Source organism: Otolemur garnettii, unplaced genomic scaffold (genome assembly GCF_000181295.1).
Source record: "Otolemur garnettii isolate 467f Iridium unplaced genomic scaffold, OtoGar3 scaffold00105, whole genome shotgun sequence".
Taxonomy (NCBI): domain Eukaryota; kingdom Metazoa; phylum Chordata; class Mammalia; order Primates; family Galagidae; genus Otolemur; species Otolemur garnettii.
The window spans coordinates 4,039,605-4,055,834 of NW_003852500.1; the positions used below are offsets into that span (position 1 = coordinate 4,039,605).

A 16,230-nucleotide genomic window follows, 5' to 3' on the forward strand; every position below is an offset into this window, starting at 1 on the left:
AATGGGACTCAGAACAGCCAAGACAAGAATAAAGATCCCAGTAAAGGTGGAGGCAGGCATCAGGACATTATCTGACCCCAGCTCAGATGGAGTCAAAAGGCAGAACGACTTGTCCAGGGCCTTGAGTGGTAACAAGCAAGGCTGCAGGGCAGCAGGATGGGTTGATTCAACACTGTCACACCCAAATAAGTTGTAGGCATTTATGGGGCTTTTACGATGATAAAACAATATCTTTGTGATCTTGGGGTAGGCAAAGATACCCACACTGCAAGAAAACATAACCAACAAGCTTTTGTTCAGTAAATGAGCCAGTTTTGTGTTGGGCATAGTGGTACTCTGAGTAGCCTCTGTACCGCCTTGCTCAATCTCGGACATCTCTGGTCATGGCCCCACAAGCCTGGGTCTCCTGCCCCAGAGCCTCGGTTCACAGTGGTGAGGTGGGCCGCAGCTTTTGAAGTGTTGTCCCTCTTCCCTCCCCCATGATAGCGGATCGTGTGAAGAAGGGATTTGACTTCCAGTGGCCCCAACCTGACAAGCCGATGTTCTTCTACGTGACACAGGGTCAAGAGGAGATTGCCAGCTCAGGCACCTCCTACCTGAACAGGTGAGTGGGAATGTGTCCACCAATGCTAGCAGGTTTGGGGAGCGGCTTGTTGAGAGGTTAATGAATATTGAAACTTTTTCTAACCCTCCTCATTTCCTGTTCTGTTGAGATTCTAAGCCACAGTATTTGATTTTTGCCTCACTTTTCCAATGTTTTTATATGAGGCAGATAGTTTGTACATCCATATGTGAGCTTTTTCACTCTTTTTTGACTACCTTGTCACTCTGCTTAAAGGATAGTGTAGCTTAGTGTGGGCACTGTGGGTGTGGGTAGGGTAGCACTGGCAGAGCCATCATGGTGACACTCACTGCCCAGGTTGTCGTACCTGCTGCAGCCCTCACAATTTGAAGCGTCAGGGCTTGGTATCCTGTGGGTGATCTCAGTTCCTCAGAACCTGGTTTTCTTAGGACGGAAGCTGCAAATGTGGAGAAGATTACCACGAAGCTGTTGAAGGCAGGTGCCAAGCCAGATCAGATTGGCATCATCACACCCTATGAGGGCCAGCGCTCCTACCTGGTGCAGTACATGCAATTCAGTGGCTCCCTGCACACCAAGCTCTACCAGGTACCTAAGGGAGGGCATACTTGGTCTGGGTTCCACCATGGGCATTGACCTTTGACCTTTAAGTTAGCCAGCCATCAGGATGCCTCTTGAAGCTGGTGTTGAAGACCATGTCTGGGAATCACAAATTGGCCCAGACTCTGGGGAGGATACACAGTAGCATGTCACTGGTGTTTCTGCCAGGGTCTTGTGTGGTCAGCCCAAGGAATATGTCTCAAGGGTCAGAAATGTGGCCCAACAGTGTTTTCTTGGGGTATTTGGTTCTTTGGTGTTTTTTATGGTTTTTGGCCAGGGCTGGGTTTGAACACACTACCTCTGGCATATGGGGCCAGTGCCTTACTCCTTTGAGCCACAGGTGCCGCCCTGTTCTTTGGTTTTGATTTGCCTACCTCACAACAACTTCAAACTCCAACAACTTCAAGCCATCCTCCCTCCTCAAACTCCCAGGTAGCTTATAGGTGCCCACCACAATGCCTGGCTAATTTTTCTATTTTCAGTAGAGACAGGTCTCTTGCTGAGACTGGTGCGGGACTCCTGAGCTCAAGGGATCCTTTTGTGTTGGCCTCCTAGAGTGCTAGGATTGTAGGCATGAGCCACTGTGCCCAGCCTGCTTCAGCTATTTGAAACTAATTCCAAGCTGGAGCAGGGAGCTGGTTGGTTCTGTCCTCGCCGTGGGTGTTCCATGAAAGTGACCTTTACACCTGTATTGACATCTGATAAGATACCCATTGTGTACATATTGAGAGGAGACAGAATCCTGTGTCTATGTGGAAATGAATCGAAATGCTACATCTGAGTGGCTACTCTGGTGGGTCATGTTCTGTTCTTTGGATCTGGCCCCAGCTTCTTTGTGATGAACGTGTGTTCTTACTGCTGAGAAACAGACATCAGTGGCTAAAAGAAAACAAAGTGCACAAAGGACAGGGAGAGCCCCAAAACACAGTGAAAAGGTGCTCCTGGGCCCAGGCTCTGGGTGGGATTTAAGGGTGTCTATAGTCATTTGCTGCAGTTTTGGGGGTCCCAGAAGGCAGCCTGTTGGCTGGTGATGACCATATGGCTCCCTTTTAGGAGGTAGAGATCGCCAGTGTGGATGCCTTCCAGGGACGTGAGAAGGACTTCATCATCCTCTCCTGTGTTCGGGCCAACGAGCACCAAGGCATTGGGTTTCTAAACGACCCCAGGCGTCTTAATGTGGCCCTGACCAGAGCAAGGTAGGGCAGCCCAGGGCCCTCCTCTTTTATTAAGCCTCACTTCTCAGCCCCAACTTGGGCTGGCTTGCAGTGGGGTGGGGAGAGTGCCTGGGCAAGAGATCATAGGGCTCTGAGCAGCAATTTAGAAACTGTCATTTGGGAGTGTCTTTGTTTCCATGGTTTGGTGAGGAATGTCTTTCAAGGTCTTCTCAAGTTTGAGATTCAAACTGTGTTTGCTTGTGCACACATGTGCCTAAAATTTGGTCCAGCCCACTGTTGTTTTTTTTTTGTTTATTTTTTTGTTTTGAGACAGAGTCTCAAGGTGTAGCCCTCGGTAAAGTGCTATGGCTTCATAGCTCACAGCAACCTCCAACTTCTGGGCTAAAGCAATCTTCTTGCCCTTAGTTTTTCTGTTTTTAGTAGAGATGGAGGTCTTGCTTTTTGCTCAGGCTGGTCTCAAACTTGTGAGCCACCACGCCCACCGTTTTTAATTTTTAATAGGAGAAAAGATCTAGAGACCAAGGCAGCCACTTTGTTGGTTCCCACGTAAAACTATATCATTGCAACTTACCATCTGTAATCAGGGGATCCAGTCCAGGGCTTCCCACAACCCGAGGTGGGGGTCAGTCCCTGCCTCAGGCTCATATCCACACATTGGGTCACCTGGCCTCTGTGATGGGGCTGGTGGCTCCCAGGGTTCCTGCCTGTCAGGCACACAAATCTGCAGGGAGTAGGCTGCCATGATGGGTATGGTGGGAGGGCTGCTAGGTTCAGGCTTCTGTCCTTGGATTTGAATTTTTTTTTTTTGAGACAGTCTCACTTTGTCACCCTCAATAGTGTGCCATGGCATCACAGCTCACAGCAACCTCAAACTCTTAGTTGGACTCAAGCAATTCTCTTACTTCAGCCTCCCACGTAGCTGGGACTACAGGTGCCTACCACAATGCCCATCTATTTTTTGGTTGTACTTGTCATTGTTGTTTGGCAAGAGTGGGCTGAATTCAAACCCATCAGCTCCAGTGTGTGTGGCTGGCACCCGAGCTGCTGAGCTACAGGCACTGAGCCAGGATTTGAATTCTTAATTCATGTCTCTACCTCATGGAGTGTTCTGCGAGGTAGCAGCTTGCCACATGGGTCCTCAGCTCTGTACTCCTGTTGCAGGTATGGCGTTATCATTGTGGGCAACCCCAAGGCACTGTCTAAGCAGCCACTCTGGAATCACCTGCTGAACTACTACAAGGAGCAGAAGGTGCTGGTGGAGGGTCCCCTCAACAACCTGCGCGAGAGCCTCATGCAGTTCAGCAAGCCTCGGAAGCTGGTTAACACTATCAACCCAGTGAGCATGAGGCTGGGCCCTACTCCTCGTGTTGGACACCCACATGGCCCTTTTTGGTTCAGAGCATAACTTGCAGCAGGGAAGGGGACAGAACTCATGCACCCTGGGAATAGGAGCTAGGGTCCACCAGCCCCACCACTCCTAGGCAGTGGTCCCTCATGTACAGAGTGTATCAGCAGAGTGAGGAAGGGGCATTTTTTTCAAATCGATGTTTTGGGACCACTGCTAAGTGGCTTGTGGCACTCCGAGGGTGGGCCGCTTGTCAGCCTGTAGATGGTAGGATGACCAAGACCCCACAGAAGGCCTTTAGGGCTCGAAGGGTACCCATGCCCCGGCTCCCAGGCCTCTAGTGGTGATTCACAGGCTACTATGTCATGGGCAACCTCAGGAAGTCAAACTCAGCCATTGTGCCATAGCAGATGGGGACATAGACACCTAGTTAGGAAACCTAGAAAGCCTGGGGTGCTCTGGGTGGTGGGAGTGCACATTCGCCTGAGCCAAAGCGAGGGACTGAGATAGTCAGCACTGGGACCCGGTCACCCATGGGGACGGGCAAGGCCCAGAATATATGTCTCAGCAGTCTCCGCCCTAGGTGAGCTCTATAGAGCTCATTGTCCACACCTGACATACCTACCACCTCCTAGACCACCAGATCTGTGGGAAATTCTTTCTATGGACTTGACAAATTCCTCACCTATCTACAACCTTTGCAGGGAGCCCGCTTCATGACGACAGCCATGTATGACGCCCGAGAGGCCATCATCCCAGGCTCTGTCTATGATCGCAGCAGCCAGGGTGAGTGCCAGCAGGAGGTCAGGCCACCCTGTGTTCCCTGCACTGAGGTGTTGGCCATTCCCACCTCTGTGGCTTTGGCTCTGTTTCTCTTGGGTGGTCATAGCCCTAGTCCACAGAAGCCTACTTGATGTTGCCTTTTTTGAAATCTCTCACTGCGCACATCTAGCAGGTCACTATGTAAGTGGGGATGTCTGGGAACCATCCCTTATCACTAAGTCCGCTGTGAACCCTGCTCAGGCTGGCACACTAGTCACTGCCAAACCTTGCTGCCCTCGCCCACCTAGGGTACCTGGAACACTCTCCTCTGATCCTTGATGTGGTCTCATTTCCTCCCCCTGAAGAGGGGAGGGGGCCTGGCTCCCAGAGTATCTCTAGACCAGGGAGCATGTGGGACCATTGTTTACCTTTAGCCAGGGTCTATTAGATTGCGTTTCCTCATGATCAATCTTAGATGGGTTTGACTTTTTGGTAGTATTGGTTGCATGAATATGAATATAAAATTTCCATTAAAAGGATTTTTTTTTCTTTGAGACAGTCTCACTGTGTCGCTGTTGGTAGAGTGCTGTGGCATCATGGCTCACCAGCAACCTCAAACTCTTAGGCTTAAGCAATTCTCTTGCCTCATCTGGGACTACAGGTGCCCACAACACCTGGCTATTTTTTTGTTGTTGGAGTTGTCATTGTTTAGCAGTCCAGGCTGGGTTTGAACCTGCCAGCCTCGGTGCATGTGGCCGGTGCTGTAACTACTGTGCTACAGGCACCAAGCCCCTCTCCTCCTTTTCTTTTTTTCTTTTTTGTTTTGTGACAGGGATGAGTTTGAACCCGCCACCTCTAGCATATGGGGCAGGGGCCCTACCCTTTTGAGCCACAGGGGGCTGCCCAGCCCTTTTTTTTTAGACAGAGTCACTCTGTTGTCCCAGGCTAGAAAACTATGGCATCATAGCTCACAGAAACCTCAAAGTCCTGGGTTCAGGCAATTCTCCTGCCTCATCCTCCCGAGTAGCTGGGATTATAGGCTCCTGTCATGATACCCAGCCAGTTTTTCTTTTTTCAGTAGAGACAGGCTGTCACCCTCAGTGGAGTACCGTGGTGTCACAGCTTACCGTGGTGTCACACCTCCTGGGCTTAGACAGGCTCTTGCCTCAGCCTCCCAAGTAGCTAGGGCTACAGGCACCTGCCACAATGCTCAGCTATTTTTTGTTGCAGTTTGGCCGAGGCCGGGTTTGAACTATATGGGGCCGGCGCCCTACCCCCTGAGCCACAAGCACCACTCCAGTTTTCAATTTTCAAGATTCCTATAGGCCACTAATGCTTAGGAGACTCCCAGAAGAGAAAGGATACACTCCAGGCCCCAGCCCAAGGCAGGCTGGTTTGGGGTTAGTTATCAGACCTGAGAACCTCATTTTTAACCGATAGCGGGACCAGGCAGTGACAGACATGCTGACTCAGGCGGATCCTGCTGGTTGGGGGTGTCACCAGTGTTTGGCTGAGGCAGGTGATATCTGCTGTCCACTGTGTCTTGCAGGCCGGCCCTCAAATATGTACTTCCAGACCCACGACCAGATTGGCATGATTAGTGCTGGGCCCAGCCATGTGGCTGCAATGAACATACCCATCCCTTTCAACCTGGTCATGCCACCCATGCCACCACCTGGCTACTTTGGACAAGCAAATGGGCCAGCTGCAGGTGAGTGCCCACAGCACTGCTTGAGGAAAACACAGTAACATTGGATCTGTTCATGTCAGGGTTTGTTTGAGCAGTTGGCTTTCCAGCCAAGCCTCAGCCCTGTCACATCTGCTGGGCAAGTGGCCGCTGGAGTCCTGGACTCTTTTTCCCTCCTGGGGCTGCCCTTTGCCTCCTGCTGAGGTCTTGTTTGTGAGGCTCAGATCTCCCTCAGTAGCCCTGGACTACTATCTTTCAGGCCGGGGCACTCCGAAAGGCAAGACTGGGCGTGGGGGACGTCAGAAGAACCGCTTTGGGCTTCCTGGGCCCAGCCAGACCAACCTCCCTAACAGCCAGGCCAGCCAGGATGTGGCATCCCAGCCATTCTCCCAGGGCGCCCTGACACAGGGCTACATCTCCATGAGCCAGCCCTCTCAGATGAGCCAACCTGGCCTCTCCCAGCCGGAGCTGTCCCAGGTGAGCCCCCAGGTCCCACACATAGTTCACAGCACTACTCAGAACTATAAGACTGGAACATTCCATAGATAGTGTGCCCTTCTGAAGCATCCTGGGCAGCTGTGATCTAGTCCATGACCCCCATCAGGGTTACTTCTCCCTGTGTTAGGGTAAGTGGGATGAGTCTCCTGCCATTTAAGCTTAAGGAACGGGTTTTCTCAACTCTTCTTTGGGGGTGGGGTGGTGATGGGCCAGATGGAAGTGAGCACCCTTGGACTGTGCTAATTACCTAACTTTGTCTTTTAGGACAGTTACCTCGGTGATGAGTTTAAGTCACAGATTGACGTGGCGCTCTCACAAGACTCCACATACCAGGGAGAGCGGGCATACCAGCATGGCGGGGTGACGGGGCTATCCCAGTACTAGAAGGCAAGCTGACCCTGAAGCAGGCCTGGGTTTAGCTCCCCCCCTCCAAGAGAAAGGATGGGATCCCGCTGCTGGTGGCGGGGAGTCTTCAGGGAGGGAGGGCAAAAGGGCAAATCTAGATATTCATACTGTGGATATGGGGGAAGTCTTACATCCCAAGTGGTAAGGTTGCTTCTGCTCCGAGCAGCCTCAAGTACATCTCCCAGGGTCATGGCCCTGCTCTTGTGTTCAGATAATTCTAGGCCTTGCCGAGGAAAGGGGTGTGGTGGCTCCACAGCTGCCTGGGTGTGCCCAGCATGGGTCACCTGTGTTCACTGAAGGGATGCTTCAGGGTGCTGGCCAGGCTCCACAGCCTCTTTCCCCTGTCAGTGGTGGGAGGGCAGGCTGGGATTCCCTGCCGTCAACCTGTGTGGCAGGCAGCAAGGGGACCCAGAGGCAGCACTGCTGCAGCTCAGGGTCCTCTGGTCAGTGGTGGCCCTTTGGGGAGGATGCCTGGGAGCCCTGGCCTTGCTGCCTCTCAAGGCCTCCTGCCCTTCTTCCTGACAGGTGGCGGCGGAAGAGCTAAGCTACGTGGCTTAGTCCATCAGCATCTTATTCTGGGTAATAAAAAATAAAAATAAACGGATACCTGTTTTCCACTGCTAAAACTGAAGCACCACTGTGTGAGCAACAGGAGAGGGAGAGGAGCGAGCGAGGGAGAGGAGGAGCCGAGCAGAGCGCGCCCCCTGCTGGCCCGCGGCGGCGGAGGAGCAGAAGGGAGCGGAGGAGGGGCCGGCCCGCCGGGAGCCGCCGCCAGCGAGTCCCTGCCCAGCCCGCCTGGAGGCCCCGCTCGCTGCGTCCAATCGGGGCTGCGGCCAGGGCGGAGGGAGGAAGATCCTCATTTCAGAGTAGCCCTTTCCTCTGTTCTTTACTTTCTTTTTCTCTTTTTATTGAAAGGGGACTACGTTTTAGCAGGAAAAAACTTCGAATTTCTGTGCCCAAGCAGGCTCCTTGCAGGCGGCGCAGCGCCGGGCAGAGCCCCGGAGAATGGCATCTGTCCATGCTGCGAGACCGCCAAGTTGCGCTACTGTGTCCTAAGAGGGTTTTCATTTAAAGAAAATACGGTGTTTTGGGTTTTTCTGTTTGCTTTTCTAAAGATTTTCAAAGGAGTACTGAAAAATACTTTCCTAAGTTTGTCTCTAAAATCTTAGTGGTGGACCTGGGAGATGCCAGAAGCTTCCAGAAACGAAGTTTAAACAAGTCAACACAGCTGGAGATTTAAGATCAACACCTGTGACGTGGTCTCGAGGAGGATTTTTGTTGTAGGTTTTAGCTTCCATGGTTCTCGCTGCAGGGCCACAGATCTGAGGGGCCACCTGGCCGAGCCAGAAGCGGCAGGTTCTCCGCTGGACTCTGAGATGCAGAGCTGCTTCCTGTGGTGGACTCGCGCAGGGCTTTGGCTGCCCATCAGGAAGGTGCTCACAGCCCCACTGGAAGGGGTTTTAGCCAGGACTGGCCTTTAGGCTAGGGAGCCGGTGGCTACTTCCCAGGGTCCTTCCAAGGATTCGGTGGAAGGCAGCAACCAAGAGGGCCTGTTCCGTCCTCAGGAGGCACTGACAGTCCCTGTGGATATGCTGAGCCACCCCACCTTCAAGTTTGGAGCCTCTACCTGCTGTAACAGCACCACTGACCTGGGGTGGTTTCTGTTTTTTTGGGGGGGAGGGGTAGAAGGGAACAAGTCAGAAATAAGTTGGTTCTGTGCTCAAGGGGCTTGGAGGAGTTTGACATTGGCTGGCAGAGGAGACCTCTGCCTGGGTCTGTGTTGCTTTAGTCTCAAGAGCTGCTCCAGGAACTTGCACATCATAGGTTGGGGTGTCCTCCCTGGTGACCTCACTCCCCAGCCTCCCCCTCCCAAAGCCTCCAGATTCCAGCTTCTAAACAGGACAGATGGAGATGCACAGGCCACCTTTTCTTCTGGCAAGGACTCTTATTTATTACCATTGCTGTAGGGCTTTCGGTTTCCCCTTCTTTTAGTAGTCCCTGGAGGCATAGATCTGGGTAGCTTCCCGCTGTGACCCTGTCCGCGGTTGGAATGCTTTGCCTCTGCTCTGTGTCCTTTGCTGTGTTCTCCACCTTCCTAGCAGCACTCTTTGAGTTTTACAAATTGAGGGGCATCTGTACCAAGGTGATGTATCTTTTGATTTTTGGTCAATTTGTTTTAAGCTCTTTTGTCACCAATAAAATAATTACAAACAGTTTTTGCCTTCACGTGGGAACTGAACTGCAGGGCGTGGGGAGGGCTTCATTTGGAGGGTAGCCATGGGTGTGGAGGCTGCTGATCCACCTCTAAGGGCAAAGCCGTGGAAAGCCTGAGCTGCACTTTGGAGGGAAGGGAAGACTACCCCAACCCCTCCACTGTGTGTGCAGTGCATGGGCTTGGAGGGATCCCTAAGGTTCCAGCCATTCTCCCCACCCCCGAGACAAGACAGAGACCAGTGGAGCAGACCACGCGGTGTTTATTGTTGGCTCCACGCCCCTCCCCCCCACACTTGTCCTTTGTCAGCGGCAGCCACACTCGTCCACCACCATATCCTCATAGTGCCGCAGCACCACGTTGTCACTGTTGTCGAAGAAGAGCACGGAGATGGGCGACAGGCGCGCAGGCACGCAACAGGGCAGGCCGGCAGGGCCTGGGGTGGCCGCGTGCATGAGCGCGCGCAGCACAGCGTGATTGAGCACTGGGGGCCCGTCGGGTCCAGACAGCGTGGCGGGCAGTGTGCACTGGCCCTGGCAATAGTTGGCCAAGAAGCCGCGTGGCGCAATGACCCAGCGGTGCCAACCCACTTCACGGAAGCTCACGTAGAGCCGCCGCGCGCGACACGGGCCCCCAGGGCCGCCTCCTGGCGCAGATTGAGCCTCTCGCCGCGGCCGGGCCAGAGAGTGGCACAGGCGCGAGTCGAGGGTCACCAGCAGCAGCGAAGCCTCGGCCAGGCGCGCACAGGCGGTGGGGGCCGGGGGATGCAGCGCCAGCACCAGGCGGAGAGTGCGTGGCACCGAGGCGTTGCGGGCCCACGTGGCGCCCAGCAGCTCGGCGCGGACCGGCGACCCCAGGGCAGGCACTGCCTGGCGGAGCAGCACCAGCCCAGAATCCCCGCCCATGGCCTCACTCAAACGCGCCACGCTAAGCTCCCAGCCGCCCGCCGGAATCTCAGCCGCCGCGAAGCGCAGCTCCAGCCGGGCACTGGTCGGGTTCTCCGTGGGTTCCACAGCTGACAGGTCGAAGACGACAGTCCACTTGGGGCACTGTCCCACGGCCAAGCCGGGCTCCGGGGACCGGGCGAGTGCACCTGGAGAGAGGGGAAGAGGACTTGGCTGGCACCGCATCCTTGCCCGGTGGCCAGCCTGCCCGCAATGCGATGGGGTCCGGGTTGGGTACAGGAGAAAGTTGAGCTCCTGGAGTTGAGGAGCACACAATCGGTTGGAGGACGTCAAATAGTGTGAAGCCCTGGCTTAAGGAGATGGCATTGGGACAGGGTGTGAGTTGGAAAGAAGAGGCCCTGCAGGGTATGGGAGTGGGTGATGGCTGCCCACCCTTGGGGACATAGGCTAGCGCTTGGGCCCGCTGCGAAGCAATGCCGGGGCGGTGGTATCTGCAGGAAGGCATCAAATGGTGTGAAGCAGCGGGAATGGGGTTGGGGGTGGAGTGGGGGCAGGGAATCAGCTACAGGGACCCTGCTGGTGCTAGGCGGCTTGGCGGTGTCCCTGGCGTGCAGAGGACAGGGAAAGAGTGGGGTGCGGAGGCCCAGGTTACTAGCAGGCTGGATGTGGCGGGTACGGGACTCTTGGGGCTACTCCTGCTGCGCTCGAGGCTCACCCCTGGAACTCTCAGCTTTGGGCACAAAAGGCCCCAGCGAAGAACGGACCCACTCACCGCGATCGGTAATGTGGCGCACGATGTTTCCGGCGACCCCCAGCTCCTCCACGTGGCAAGGTTGCAGGGTGGCCTCCGGGTGTGTCCGCCGCAGCCCTGACCAGGTCTCTTGGGGGTCGCGGCGGCGGAACAGGCGCCACATAACCGGGGGAACGGGCCGCAACATGGGAGAACCCCGGGGCACATCGCGAAGCCCGAGGGCCTGGAGCATGGCGGCAGCGGGGCCTGGGGGCACAGGGGCACGGGCTGGGGATGGCGAGGGCAGCAACACGGCCAAAATGAGGAGGAAAAGGTGGCGGCTAGGGTGTCGGCATAGCTGTGGCATCTTTCCCAGATGATGGCGGGAGAGCGCGCAGGTCCGCCGCAGCCCCAGACCAGTGGGGCGGGGCTCCCGGCTGGGCTGGGGTCCTAGGGGGCGTGGCCGCGGTCTGGAGGCTGGGGCTGAAAGGTCTGGCAGGGTCCCAGAGGATGTGGCCCGGAATGGATGTACCCGGGAGCAGCAGAGTTTGTTAGGGCCAGAGTCCCCAGGGGTGGGGCTCAGCCAGGGCCCTGGGGGCGTGGCTGGATCCTTGGGGACAGGGCGGGGTCGAAGGAATCAGAAGCGCTTGTCCTTCACCAGGCCGTTCCTCAGCGGCTTCCTGGGGCCAGAAGTGGCGCGGGTTAGCCACGGAGCGCCCGTGCCTACCCCGACCCGGGTCTTCCCTCTCCTCAGATCTCAACGACCCCCACGTCTCTTTACCCGACCAGCCCCGGGCTCCGCCTCTCTGCTTCCTCCTTGCAATTTACCCTACCCTGCCCACCGGGCCATCGGACCCTTCACGCACCTTGCCACCTTGTTCTTGCTTCCTCCTTCCCATCTAAACTCTTCTCTTCCCCAAATCCCTGCTTCCCTAGGCCTCTGGAGGGCAAAGCTACCCACCAGCCTGGGCTCTACTTAATTCCACCACCTCTGCCAGAACAGACCTGGGCACAGGACAGACACTACAGATCCTCCTCTGCTTTGGGGCAGAGTCCTGCGCCACCTGCCCCATGCAGACTTGTCCTTGGGTCTGGTGACTTTGCCCTACTCTCTCCATCCACTCACTTTCCTTCCGTGTTTTTACAAGTTGCCATGTTTTCAAACTCTAATCATTACATTAAGTGTCCAGCTTAAGATCCCAGAGAAAGACCCCTAACTTCTAAACAAGGCATGTATTTCAAACTGTAAAGCCCACTTATTACTCTTACAACTCATATTTTCCAAAAATGCAGTCGTATTTGAGTTCTCTCTGTGGCCACTGCTGCTGTCAGGAAATCCCATTTTCCCTGCAAGAGTTAGCCACAAAACTCTAGGGGTCTGACTGGGAAAGTAATTCCCTGAGGATCAAGAATCTGTCTAAGGTCTCCCCTGCCAGACATGACAGGAGTCCTGCCCCTGTTCCTTGCAGCCCTTGCCAGTGCTCAGAGTTTTGCACCCTGTTCAACTGAGATGGCATCTCACTTTGGTCTTGATGCCAATGGCCAGGCCTGCTTGCATCTTTGGGAACTGCTCATGCCCTAGCAAATGTTCTTTAAAGCTCGCGGTTCCCCCAAGCTTCTCCTGCAAGTTTCTTGCTTTTGTGTCTTCACATGGCTACAAACCCTGTGTACATTACTATCCCCTTTGCTCTGTGGCTTTGTGGAGTGCTCCATCCCGGCTTCCCTTCCACATAAGAACCTAACACTTTCCTGAGGAGGTTGCCCTCATTCCCTTAGGCTGAAGCTCAGCCTCCTCATGCCTTTTGGAGCCAAGTGGTAACTAATCCTGTGAGCTGTTAGTCTTATCTGTGGGGAGATAAGCCCTGCTCCGACCTCCCATCTGTCACTTGTCTTCTGACTTTGCCTGTGATTCTTTAGAACATGAGCCTTGGTCCTTCATCCACCTTTGCAGCTTCTTGATTCTTCCCATAGTCAAACATTTCTCTCAGTTCCTCAGTGACACCCTCTCCCATTGTGACACATGCTCAGGGATGGTTCCATTTCTGCACTGACACTTTGGTGCACAAGAGATTTGCCCTGAAGACTGAAGTGAAACAAAGACACACTTTCACTTTTTCTCCAGATGGTCCCCAAGTGTCCTGGGGACATCCCGATAGACACTCCCTCCCTTTGGGTGCTCTATATTATTTACTAAAGGTTTCTCAGATGCCTTGTCTCTGCCCCACACTGTTAACTCCTAGAATCGGGTCTTCAAGGAAAGGCACCCCTGCTGGATGTCTTTTCATCAGAGCTTTCCCGCCCATTCTTCATTCATATTTGTTTTTCTGCACAAGCTTCAGAGTTAGCTGTCAGTATTTTCCTTTTGGGGCAGGGAGCAGCCCCACCTTTAATGGGGGTGTTCCTAAGACAGCAGATTGATGCCTTTCAACTTCAGGCCATCACTGTGGCAAAGAGAAGCACAATAAGGTGGAAGCCAGAGAGAGATGAGTGTGCACAAGCAGCTTCTGAATGCTTCTCCAATGACCAGGGGGTGGGGGTCCCTAGGGTTCTGCAAGGTTTTTGCCCTGAGTTGCCAGTGACTACAATAGATGAATGTTCCAGAGAGAGAGTCTAGGGTAGGACTAAGGGTTGGCTATTTTAGAAGGTGCTGGAAATATGAAAATGTCAGGGAGAAAGGGAATGGCATTCAGGGAGAGAAATCTGGAAATTGGTGTGGATTAACTGGGCAGGAAAATGACCCAGGGAGTGGAGGTGGCCAAAATGAGAAGACAGAGAAAATAAGCAAGAATGTACCAGGAAATCGGGCAAAGAAGTGGGGTACAGAGAGCAGACTGGTGGACAGCTCCTTTGAGTGGGGTGTGATGGCTGATAGGTACAGGGTATCTTTGAGGATGATGACATTGTTCTGGAACTGAATAGTGGTGATGGCTGCTTAACTCTGGAAATGTATTAGAAAACCACTGAATTCCACTGTGACTCAGTGAATTTTATAATATGTGAATTATAGCTCAATAAAACTTTTTTTTTTTTAAGAGACAGAGTCTTACTTTATCACCCTTGGTAGAGTGCCGTGGCATCACACAGCTCACAGCAACCTCCTGGGCTTAGGCGATTCTCTTGCCTCAGCCTCCCAAGTAGCTAGGACTACAGGCGCCTGCCACAACGCCCAGCTATTTTTTTTGTTGCAGTTTGACTGGGGATGGGTTTGAACCTGCCACCCTCGGTATATGGGGCCCGCGCCCTACCCACTGAACCACAAGCACTACCCTCAATAAAACGTTTTAAGAAGGGCGGCACCTGTGGCTCAAAGGAGTAGGATGCTGGCCCCATGTGCCGGAGGTGGTGGGTTCAAACCCAGCCCTGGCCAAAAACTGCAAAAAAAAAAAAAAAAAAAAAAAAAACTTTTTAAGAAAAAGAAACCAAGAAGGCCACAGGGGATATAGACAGAAGCTATCTTGGAACTGGTAGGAGGCAATCCCAGGAGCAGGTGTGTGTGAGGAGGATTGAGAAGAATCTAGGACAGCAGTTCTCAACCTGTGGGTCGAGACCCCTTTGTAACAATGAAAATACATCGCAGCATTTGGAAGGTTGAGAACCACCGATCTAGGAGAATCTGGTAGTTGCTATAGGGATGGAGAGAGGATGATGAGGCTGGTAGAGAACAGTAGAGAGAGTGTTTCTATCCTTGGCTGAAATGTCCTTGAGAAGACAAAGATGGACATCCTTGGCCTTGGAGGGAAAGGGGCTGTCCACTGGAGCAAATGGCCAAGGGACATGAGGACTACCCAGGGGGTTTGATTAGGTCAATTTCTAGAAATGTTCCTGTACCTAAAAAGAACATCTGGGCCTGGCACAGTGGCTCCGGCCTGTAATCTCAGCACTTTGAGTGCCCAAGGTGAGAGGATTGCTTGAACCCAAGAGTTTAAGACCAATCTGGGCAACATAATGAGACCCTGTCTCTACAAAAGAATAAGAAAAATTAGCTGGGTATGGTGGTGTATACATGCAATCCTACCCACTCTGGAGGCTGAAGTGGGAAGATTGCTTGAGCCTGTAAGTTCAAGGCTGTAGTGAGCTAAGTAAGCTATGATGATGCCACTGAACTACAGCCTGGGTGACGGAGCAAGACTCCATCTCGAAAAAAACCCCTTTCTTCACCCTGGTTCAGACCTGCTTGCAGAAGGTACATGGATAGTCAGTTATTTTCTGTAGTCACTCAGGGGGGTGAGGTTGCATCATTTGGAATATTCATGTTAAGAATTACAACTATATACAAAGTTATGATTTAATAAAAAATAATAATTAAAAAAAGAGTTACAACTGTGGCTGGGCACAGTGGGTCATGCCTATGTTCCTAGCACTCTGGGAGGATGAAGTGGGTGGATTGCTTGAGCTCAGGAGTTTGAGACCAGCTTGAGCAAGAGTAAGACCCCATCTCTACTAAAATAGAAAAACCTGGCTCAGCGCCTGTGGCTCAAGTGGCTAAGGCACCAGCCATATATACCAAAGGTGGCGGGTTCGAATCCAGCCCGGGCCTGCCAAACAACAATGATGGCTGCAACCAAAAAATGGCCAGATGTTGTGGTAGGCACCTGTGGTCCCAGCTACTTGGGAGGCTAAGGCAGGAGACTCGCTTGAGCCCAGGAGTTGGAGGGTGCTGTAAGCTGTGATGCCATGGCACTCTACCCAGGCGGACAACTTGAGGCTCCTGTCTCAAAAAAAAAAAGAAAGAAAGAAAAACCTAGCTGGGTGTAGTAGTACAGGCCTGTAGTCCCAGCTACTCAAGGGGCTGAGGCAAGAGAACCTCTTGAGACCAAGAGTTTGAGGTTGCTGTGAGCTACGAAGATACACCACTCTACCCAGGGTGACAAAGTGAGACTCTGTCTCAAAATGACAACAACAACAACAAAAAAACCCCTGAACTTTTCTTCTTGACCTTTTGCTGGCAACCTTTATGTACTTATGTGTGCTGAAGTTGAGGTCTTTTAACCAGCATAGAGATGAATTATTTTACAAAAGCAATCTCATAACAGTCATGATTATTCCATGTATGTTTATTTTGATGTCTAATATTTGGGATTCTTGGTACACTCTTATTTTGCATTATTTATCTTGCTTTTTCTAACTTTTCCTCCTCTCTTGCCTTTTATGTTGTCATATCTGTTTTTTATTCTATTCTTCCCTCTGTACCCTAAAAGTGCGAATATTTATCCTTAATCTCTACCCTCCTTTTTTTTTTTGAGACAGAGTCTGATTTTGTCACCCTTGGTAGAGTGCCCTGGTGTCATAGCTCACAGCAACCTCAAACTCTTGGGCTCAAGTGATTCTCTT

The 16,230-nt window shown here is 52.8% G+C and overlaps 3 protein-coding genes across 4 annotated transcripts in view; 1 reads left to right on the plus strand and 2 right to left on the minus strand.

Annotated features, from left to right (window-relative positions):
- The window catches only part of UPF1 (UPF1, RNA helicase and ATPase), a 39,867-nt gene extending 30,602 nt beyond the window's left edge, over positions 1-9,265 (plus strand). For both annotated transcript variants that reach the window (XM_012809427.2, XM_003796583.3), the window contains exons 16-24: positions 487-604; positions 1,012-1,168; positions 2,234-2,376; positions 3,517-3,691; positions 4,405-4,486; positions 6,012-6,173; positions 6,409-6,626; positions 6,912-7,034; positions 7,578-9,265. In XM_012809427.2, the coding sequence (XP_012664881.1) occupies positions 487-604; positions 1,012-1,168; positions 2,234-2,376; positions 3,517-3,691; positions 4,405-4,486; positions 6,012-6,173; positions 6,409-6,626; positions 6,912-7,031 (1,175 nt within the window). In that variant the 3' untranslated portion in view covers positions 7,032-7,034; positions 7,578-9,265. The remainder of the gene's footprint in view (positions 1-486; positions 605-1,011; positions 1,169-2,233; positions 2,377-3,516; positions 3,692-4,404; positions 4,487-6,011; positions 6,174-6,408; positions 6,627-6,911; positions 7,035-7,577) is intronic.
- Positions 9,266-9,567: 302 nt separating this feature from the next.
- On the minus strand, positions 9,568-11,266 carry GDF1 (growth differentiation factor 1). Its single transcript, XM_003796651.2, has 2 exons — positions 10,942-11,266; positions 9,568-10,357 (listed from the first exon to the last, which is right to left on the minus strand). Exons 1-2 carry the CDS (start codon positions 11,264-11,266, stop codon positions 9,570-9,572), a joined length of 1,113 nt encoding a protein of 370 aa, XP_003796699.1. The 3' UTR covers positions 9,568-9,569.
- A 270-nt stretch (positions 11,267-11,536) lies between these two features.
- CERS1 (ceramide synthase 1) overlaps positions 11,537-16,230 on the minus strand; it is a 19,612-nt gene continuing 14,918 nt past the window's right edge. The window contains exon 7 of the mRNA XM_012809393.1: positions 11,537-11,579. Coding sequence (XP_012664847.1) covers positions 11,537-11,579 — 43 coding nt within the window. The remainder of the gene's footprint in view (positions 11,580-16,230) is intronic.

Excerpts from the sequence above, each read along its gene's own strand:
- GDF1 (XM_003796651.2), bottom strand. The coding sequence starts at position 11,266 with ATGCCACAGCTATGCCGACACCCTAGCCGCCACCTTTTCCTCCTCATT. Across the intron at positions 10,358-10,941 it reads GCGCCACATTACCGATCGCG|GTGCACTCGCCCGGTCCCCG; the intron begins GTGAGTGGGTCC and ends CCCTCTCTCCAG.